Here is an 8,683-nt window from a genome sequence, read left to right on the forward strand (position 1 = left end):
TCTTGTGCAAAGGAATTTTTTGGCTTGCACTTCATAATGTAATTCTTTTTGTCAATATATAGAAGAAATTTTGCTTTAGCACTTGGACTGTTGTTTTAATGTAAAAACCGAGATGATTTACTTCGGTTGGTAGAGTTGGTGTTTTGTCCAACTTCGGATTCCCAACCGAGATGATTTACTCCGGTTGGTAGAGTTGGTGTTTTGTCCAACTTCAGATTTTCAACTGAGATGATTTACTCCGGTTGGTAGAGTTGATGTTTTGTCCAACTTCGGATTCCCAACCGAGATGATTTACTCCGGTTGGTAGAGTTGGTGTTTTGTCCAACTTCAGATTCCCAACCAAGATGATTTACTCCGGTTGGAAGAGTTGGTGTTTTGTCCAACTTAGGAATCCCAACCGAGATGATTTATCCCGGTTGGAAGAGTTGGTGATTTGTTCAACTGCTATTCCCAACCGAGATGATTTACTCCGGTTGGAAGAGTTGGTGATTTGTTCAACTTTGTTATTACTAACCGAGATGGCTATTTCGGTTTATGAAGTTGCTGTTTTGTTCTGCTTAAGTACTTCAACCGAGTTATGTATTCCGGTTGACGAGGTGTTTTGTTCAATCTATGATTTATACCGAGATGTTTTGCTGAAGATGGAATTGACGACAACCGTGCAAACACTTGGCAAAATTTGAGTTTTTCATTGATAAGAAAGTCAATACAAAAGGTGGGGACAGAGCCCGGTTACATCAGAAACGCAGAAAGCAAACATACAAAAAGAAAAGAAAACTAAACTAAGGGGGAGAAATTGGTAAACTCGTCCTCGGCGGCCTCAAGGTTGATGGTTGGACTTTTGTCTTGGGCACCGGGCTCGTCATGGCTGGGCTGCTCCTGCACCTCGGCATCCTCTGCCTCTGTATCTGTCTCGGCGTCTCCCTCTTCCAGCCCTTCCTCGGCCTCAGCTTGCAACCCGCTGAAGACGTCGTTTGCGTAAGGCACGAAGTAGACCGGTAGGAAAGCAGGATGAGGATTGGCAAATACGTCGGTGTCAGAGCCCTGGCCGAGATGCTCGCAGGCGGATTTCCAGCCAGCTTTGAAGTAAATGTCTTGTGTTGCAAAGACTTATTTCTTATAGCTCTCCTCGGCTTCGTTGAAGCCGGCGTTGTTAGCATTCCGGCAGTCTTTCTTCCGCGACTTTTTGAGCGCGTTTAGCTCGGTCTGGAGCTCATCCCGTTTTTTCTCGGCCGCATCTAGCTGACCGAGCAGTCTGTTGTTGTCTGCATTAGCCATCTCAAGTGAAGACTTTGCCCGGCCGAGCTCGGCTTGGAGGCTCTGGACTTGGCTGGCTGTGTCATTGGCCTTTTGCCGAAGTCTATGGATGCGCTCCATTACTAGGTGTTGTTTCTGAATGGCCTGCAAGAAGTAAAGCTGATTAGAGAAGGAACCGAGCAAACACTTGTGAAAATTTCAGAGGCACATTGACTTACCCTAGCCATAGACTTCACTAATGATTTTATCAACCGAGTGTCAGGGACATGGTCGCTGCCGACCACGTCGCTCGGTAGAAGAAGAGCTTTGGTAAGATCGAAGGCGAGCAAATGCTCTTTATCACCCTTGATCGAAGCCGTGGCCGGGATGTCTTGACCCCGGTGCTTCAGCTGTGGATGCCAGACCGGCACTGGGACGGGAGCGTCAGATGGATGCTTGGTAGTCAGCTCGGCGACAAGCTCGGCAGATGCATCTGCGCGAGCTCTTTTACCAGCACGGCGAGGAGCAGGTTCCCGGCTGGACTGCCCGGTCGCTGTAGAGGCAAGAGCGATCACGGCGCCGCTGGATTGACCGGCGGCTGGCGAGCGGGTGACAACGCTCGGCATCTCGACAGACGTGGCGGTGAGCAGGTTCTTGATTCTGCTTCGTTTGGCCATCTCTTGCTCCTCTGTCAAGCGAATGAGTGGAACGTCAGGCAGAGTTGGATCTGGTGGAGGAGTTGGAGCGCGGAGGAAGTCTGTAACTTTACACTGGCGGGGAGCGGAGTATCTGTATGTGGGACTGTAGCCGAGCAATTGATTGCAATCTCGGTCGCGGTAGCGGAGCGCGGTCCTGATTGCCTCTACGTTGGGGAAATGATAGTTGGCTTGCAAGGCTTGGATTGCTGCAAAAGAAACAAGAAAGAAAATGACTAAGTACAGAAACATGAAGAAAGTATATTAACCGAGCTAATTTGCGCGGCTTACATGTGCTGCCAAAGTTTTTGCTTATCATCCAGCCCGGTGCCTCGGCTGTCTCGTAATTGCCTGACACCCAGAAGAAATCATCGTCGTGAAGATCCTTGTCTGGTGTGCCGGTCACAATTTTCTCTCTGCCCGGTCTAATCTTAAGATAATAGGCGAGGCCGTCGCCGGTGTGGCCTAGGGTGTATCGGAGCAGGATCTCGGCTAAACCTAGGCTTATGCCTAACCGGTTGTTTAGCTCGTGCACGCCGTTTATTATCCAGTAAGTGTTGGTGGACACTTGGGTGGGTGCTAGCCCGGTTCGGCGCAGGAACTCGGTAATCAATGGGTTGAGTGGGAAACAAAGGCCCCCTTCGACGATGGATAGCACGGTGAAGGGGCATTCCTTCCTGCCCCAAGGCGTTGTCTCAATTTTTGCAAGTTCAAGGTGGACATCGGCCGGGATGCCGTACTTCTCCCTGAATGCAGCCAGTGCAGCCGGAGTATCTACGAGAAATCGAAATTTCCCCATTTGTGGCCGGCCTAGGATAGCTCGGCTAAGGGGTTTGGCACTGTGGTAATTGGTTGTTGCTCGGCCTTGAGAGCCTCAGGAATGGACAATGGTCCCCTTGGACTCTGTAGGAAAATGATGGCAAGTGTAAGTGTGAGCGCGGTCGCGCGAAAGAAGCTGGACTTTAGCTCGGTCATTAAGAGTGCCAAACCACCTCGGTCGTCTAAGATAACGAAGGAGTTCGGTCGCCCAAGCAGACCAGATGTTAGCCCGGTCGAGCGACCGATTCCTTTTGCTATCTCAGTTTGTGTTGGGGTTGAGACAAACATGTTATTTGCTCGGTTAGATTGGTTTTTTGGATCAAATGAAGACCAGGAGCCCGGTCAGCCCCAGTTCTTCAGTGTTCTTCAAGAAAAATGAAGAACACCGTTAACAATGGAGGGTTTGGGGCGGTTTTAGATGCCCAAGGCCTAAAAGCTACGATTTCATGCCCTAATATGTGAAATATCAAAGAAAACAGCAACAAAAGAGGGGTTGAAGGTCTTACCAGTGAAGGGCAATTACTTTTTCTTCGAGCACAAACGCAAAGAATGGCAAGCGGGGCTTGGAGGAAGATGCTAGAGCTCTGGCGAGTCGGATAGCAGAATGACAGTAGGAGGAAATTGAGTAAGAAGGGTCTTGTATGTATAGACAAGAGAGACCGCCCAAATTCAAATTCTGGCAAAACGGCGGGTTGGCTGCTCGAGAACCAATGGCAGCCCGCTACGTGTCCCCATTTATGGCGACGTCAGGACTGAAGAGGCAGGTTGAAGAGTCGAGGAGCTAACCGGGCTACTTTCGAAGAAGAGGACGTCAGCCGAGGAGTATAACCGGACAAGTTTGTAGACAGTAATGTTAACTAGCCCGGTCGCCCTTTGGCATTTTGAAGACCGAAGAAATGTTACCCCGGTCATAGTATAGGTAATCCCAGTCACACTCGCGCGGACGAAATTAAGGGGCAATTGAGAGGGAGATTCATGATCTGGAATTGGGTCGAGGTAACGGCCGAGCAGGTTGAGAGCCTAATGATGCATGGGGCCGAGATGACCGGTGATCCGCCCGTAGATGGGCTGCCAGGACTTGGGCCGGGCAGGAGTTGGGCCAAGTATGTGTCGTCCCAGACCGTAAAGAAGCTGCTCGGCAAGGCAGTGCTCGGTTGGACCGAGCTGCATGATCAGGCAATGGTGGAGCCAGTCAAGCTGAGTGACCGGCGCCCGGAAAGGCGTGGTCAGCCGAGGTAATCGTTTGATCGGCAGGAAGGCCGACTACAGGAGGTGCCCCGGGCTAGGCTTTGCCGAGATGCCGCCTAGCCCGATCCTCCTTGGGCTTAGCCAGTGAAGTGCTTGGGTATGAAGCACAGCACGGCCGTGGATAGAGAAGCTCGGCTGCCGAGCTCCAGCTGAGAAGGCAGGCAGTTGAGATTAGGTGATGTTCAGCAAGGTTTATGCTGACAGATGGGATAGCGGAGCCACGTGTCAGGAGATGACTGGGAGTGGATATGGGGCGCAGAGGGTATATAAGCATGTCTGCGCCCCCCATACACGGGGAGACGAACACTTTGTAAGAAAACTCCTACACTCTAACCCCCCCTCTCTCTCTCTCTATCCTAAGGAGTGTGCTAACTTGATCGTCGGAGGATTTTTCCGGCCACACACCGTCGGGTAGCTCACCATTATTTGCTCGCAGGTGATCGGACAGAGACGGAGCTCGGAATAAAGGAGTACGGGCTTGCCGGAATATTTGCTCCCTGTACAATGCCCGTGGTCAATAATGGATTCCGTGTAAAAGAAAGTTATGGGCTTATTGGACATTGATTATGTTGAGGCCTTGGGCAACTCTTAAGGCAATTCAATTTGCTGCTGACTTGGGTTTGCAGAATGTGATTTTTGAAGGAGACTCGTTTAGTATTGTCTTAGCCATACTCCATGGCGATGGTTCTCTCTTTTCCTTTCGTCATTTGGTGGATGCTTTTCACAACAGCTATGGGCTCTTTTTAGCACTATGGTTGTGTCCATGTTGGCTGTTTGGGCAATCGTGTGGCACATGGCCTGGCAAGGTTAGTGAAGCATCGACCACAATTGTCGACATGGATGGAAGAACTTCCCATTTCTCTATTATCCCTGGTTCTCTCTGAGTTACCTTCCTAATTCTGTGTTTGTTTTTCCTCTCTAAACCTCTCTTAAAAAAAATAAAAATATAAAAAACAGATTTAATTAATTCTTACTTAATATATTCAATTTTAAATATTAAATTAATTTATCAAAAATCACTATAACCTTCTAATTAAAAATTATAAAAAATTACCAATTAGTGGTAATTTGAGAAAATTATTACATATTTATGAAAAAAAAATTATAATTATAATTATAATTATAATTAATAATATTTATAAACTTTGCCATTTATTTCTAATTACTTTTTAAGTTCTATAGTGACATGAAATTTACCTAAAAATTACGTATATGTTTGGTTTGGCTTTGTAGAGTGATTTTCAGAAAAAAATTTTAAAAAATTTGTTTGGTTTTTAATTTTTCCAAAATAATTTTCAAAATCACTTTTTCTTTTACACATCAATCAATCACTTTTTCTCTCACACACATTTACTCATTTACAATAAAATATCAAATCATTCTAAATTTCAAAACTACTTTTAAAATACATAACCAAATAAATTTTAAAAAATTCTAAACTCTCTCTCCAGAATAATTTTTAAAAACTACTCTCTGAAAACCCAACCAAACATACCCTACAACTCTCATTTTAGTGATGACCTTTTCAAAATAAAGGTTGGTGGTGGAAGCTTAGCAGATGCTAATATTTCAAATTAGATTCAATCGTATCCTCCATTCTTTTTTTAAATGGTTTTGAAAACGTAAAATGGAATTGTCAAAACTGTCTCTCTCTCTCTCTCTATTGACTTTTTTTTTTTTTTTTTTTTTTTTTTTGGTTAAAACAACTCTACAGGAGGTAAGACAACCCAAACCAAAAGACATGTGCGTGATCCGGAGCCTGAGCCTGAGCAATCCCATGCGCCACCCTCTTGTGGATCCGCCTTGTCCAGCTAAAGGCCACGTGCCTCGCTTGGGAGCCACTTAATGTCAGAGAAGATGTCCTTGCTGTACCAAGGGGATACAGTCTCAGAGACACACAGCTTACTTGCAATTGGCAGTTTACTTTTGTTGTTTTGAGTACATATCCAAGGAAGAATTGGCCTGTGGAACTCCCTATTCTGTCTACATGACTGAAAATACCATGAACTGTCTGGGAGGAGGATTTGAACCCTTCTTCAGGAAAATAATCACTGTCAAGAATTTTCTTAGGAAACAATCACTGTCAAGAATTTTCTAAGCTATTAATCAGTAAGCAGTGTTATAGAGATGGCGTACTCATTAATCCAGACATCCCACTTGCTCTTGACATTTACATCACAGTCTTGATGTCATCATACACCTCATGTTTTTTGCCTACTTGAAAAAAAAAAAAAGGAAAAAAAAAATGCTGCAGAAAATTTGATCATTGCGATACCATGAAGGTGAAGGTAAGGCCTAGTTTTAGTGCAATTTCGCTATATTCATTCTAGTTCCTTCAAATTCACTAGGAATTTGCGTTTGGGTTTCTGTAAAAATGCTGCAGAAAATAGAGTTGGATGTTAGCATTAATAACTGTCCTAAGTGCAAAACCAAGGTACTGAAGGCAGTCACTAAAATTGAAGGTATCAAGAATGGGTTGACAAGTTTGTTGAAAATTTACGATATTTTGAAGTATTAACATGTGTAAAATGAGGCTATATATATTTTGATTGAACAGGCATTGATAAGATATCCGTGGATAGTGAGAAGGGGAAACTAACCGTTATTGGGGATGTTGATCCGGTTTTAGTCGTAACCCAAGTCAGGAAGACCGGAAAGGTAGCAAGACTCATCGGTGTTGGTTCCCTTTGACAGTCCATATTGCTCTGGCATCCAATGTGTTCAAATTTTAATAATTTTTGTGTAAGTATATACATTGCTTCAATTAAGCATGGTATTATTGTCTGCAATTTGTTTATAATGACTATACCAAAGCTTGTCTTCAATTTAGTGTGAATGGTTTGTGCATTTTGGTCTTTGATAAAAACTCATTTAGGCAACAAATTTTTGCATATGTTTGGGAAAATGTTTAGCTTTATATATATCTTGATGATTTCAGATCGCTATAATTGCAGAGTTATTTCATTCAAATCCATCCATTTGAAACTATAATAACATTATTTAACTAATCCAAAAGATAGTATCTGCTGAGGCAAATATCACAGAGAGATTATAGTTTAGTGATGGACTTTTTTAAAGTACTGATTTGTGGTGATTTGTTAGCAGATGCCAATCTTTCAAATCAGATTCAATTCTATCCCACTTTTTTTTTTTGTTGTAAAATGGTATAAAATACATCTAATGGAATTGTCAGAATCCCCCCCCCCCCTCTCTCTCTCTCTCTCCATTGACCCCCCCCCCCTCTCTCTCTCTCTCTCTCCATTGACATTAGTGACTTAATTTTGTTGTTTGAGTACATATCCTAGGAAGAATTGGCCTGTGGAATTCACTTCTTTGTCTACATCACTGAAATACCATGAGCTGGGAGGAGGATTTGAACCCTTCTTCAGGAAAATAATCACCATCAAACAATTTTCTAAGGAAACAATCACTGTTCAACAGTTTTCTAAGAAAACAATAACTGTTCAACAATTTTCTAAGAAAACAATCACTGTCAAGAATTTTCTAAGCTTTTAAATTTCCACAAACATCCCACTCGGTTTTGACATTTACATCACATTATTACTTGCTCCATGTCATCATAGACTTCATGTTTTTCCTGCATCAAAGGAAAAAAAAAAAAAAAACTAAATGTGCAACCACCTTATATTGACCATTCTAAATCTTAAAAACAAAGTCAAGGTCTTTCTATACTAAGTTAACATTATTTATTTATTTATTTATTATTATTAATTTTTTTTTTTTTTTAGTCTTACTCCTACAAATAGGTTTCCAACATTAATCCTAGGTTGAGGGAACATATAGTTCAATTTGATCATTTTCGCTGCCATGATGGTGAAGGTAAGGCCTAGTTTTAGTGAAAGTTCGCTATTATTCATTCTAGTTCTTTCAAATTCATGTCTCTTGTTCTTTGCATTTCTGTGCAGAAAATAGAGGTGAAAGTTAGCATTCACTGCCATAAGTGCAAAAGCGATGTATTGAAGTCAGTCACTAAACTTCAAGGTATGAAGAATGGGTTGACAAGTTTGTCGAAATTTACTATGTTTTGAACTATAACATGTAAAATGATGCTATATATATTTTGAATGAACAGGCATTGATCAGGTATCGGTGGATAGTGAGAAGGGGATATTAACTGTTATTGGGAATGTTGATCCTGTTTTAGTTGCAAACCAAGTGAGGAAGACCGGAAAGGTAGCAGAGCTCACTGGTGTTGGTCCACCGAAGGCTAAAGAGACTCCGCCGCCCAAACCCCCTACGCCTGTATGTATACCTGACTGCTGTTGTAACAAATGCCAGCTTGTAGCCGTCAGCTATGCTGTTCCCTATGACAACAATCCATTTTGCTCTATCCTGTGAGAGATTATAGCATCTAATGTGTCAACTTTTATTGATATACATTGATTCAATTAAGCATGATATTGACTGCAATTAGTTTATAATGATTTTTTACATTTCCCTAAGAAGATGCTACCAATGCTAGTCTTCAATTTAGTAGTGAATGGTTTGTGCATTTGGTCATTGATAAAATCTCATTTTTGCAAATGTTTGTGAAAATGTTTAGCTGCTGCTTTTTTTTTTTCCCCTTTCAATGATTTCAAATAACTATAATTGCAGAGTTATTTCATTCAAATCCATCCATTTGAAATTATAATAACATTATTTAACCAATCCAAAAGACAACA

General features: G+C 42.6%; 2 protein-coding genes across 2 annotated transcripts; both read left to right on the top strand.

Moving 5' to 3' along the window:
* The first annotated feature begins 6,285 nt into the window (after positions 1-6,285).
* LOC145819582 (heavy metal-associated isoprenylated plant protein 2-like) lies at positions 6,286-6,734 on the top strand. Its single transcript, XM_082913540.1, has 2 exons — positions 6,286-6,460; positions 6,556-6,734. The coding sequence occupies exons 1-2, from the start codon at positions 6,373-6,375 to the stop codon at positions 6,687-6,689; spliced, it is 222 nt and encodes a 73-aa protein (XP_082769666.1). The 5' UTR covers positions 6,286-6,372; the 3' UTR covers positions 6,690-6,734.
* Positions 6,735-7,751: 1,017 nt separating this feature from the next.
* Positions 7,752-8,461, top strand: LOC114302601 (heavy metal-associated isoprenylated plant protein 2). Its single transcript, XM_028247649.2, has 3 exons — positions 7,752-7,838; positions 7,925-8,000; positions 8,092-8,461. The coding sequence occupies exons 1-3, from the start codon at positions 7,827-7,829 to the stop codon at positions 8,355-8,357; spliced, it is 354 nt and encodes a 117-aa protein (XP_028103450.2). The 5' UTR covers positions 7,752-7,826; the 3' UTR covers positions 8,358-8,461.
* Positions 8,462-8,683: the final 222 nt, after the last annotated feature.

The sequence above is a fragment of the Camellia sinensis genome, chromosome 2, assembly GCF_055761805.1.
Source record: "Camellia sinensis isolate YWXY chromosome 2, ASM5576180v1, whole genome shotgun sequence".
Taxonomy (NCBI): Eukaryota; Viridiplantae; Streptophyta; class Magnoliopsida; order Ericales; family Theaceae; genus Camellia; species Camellia sinensis.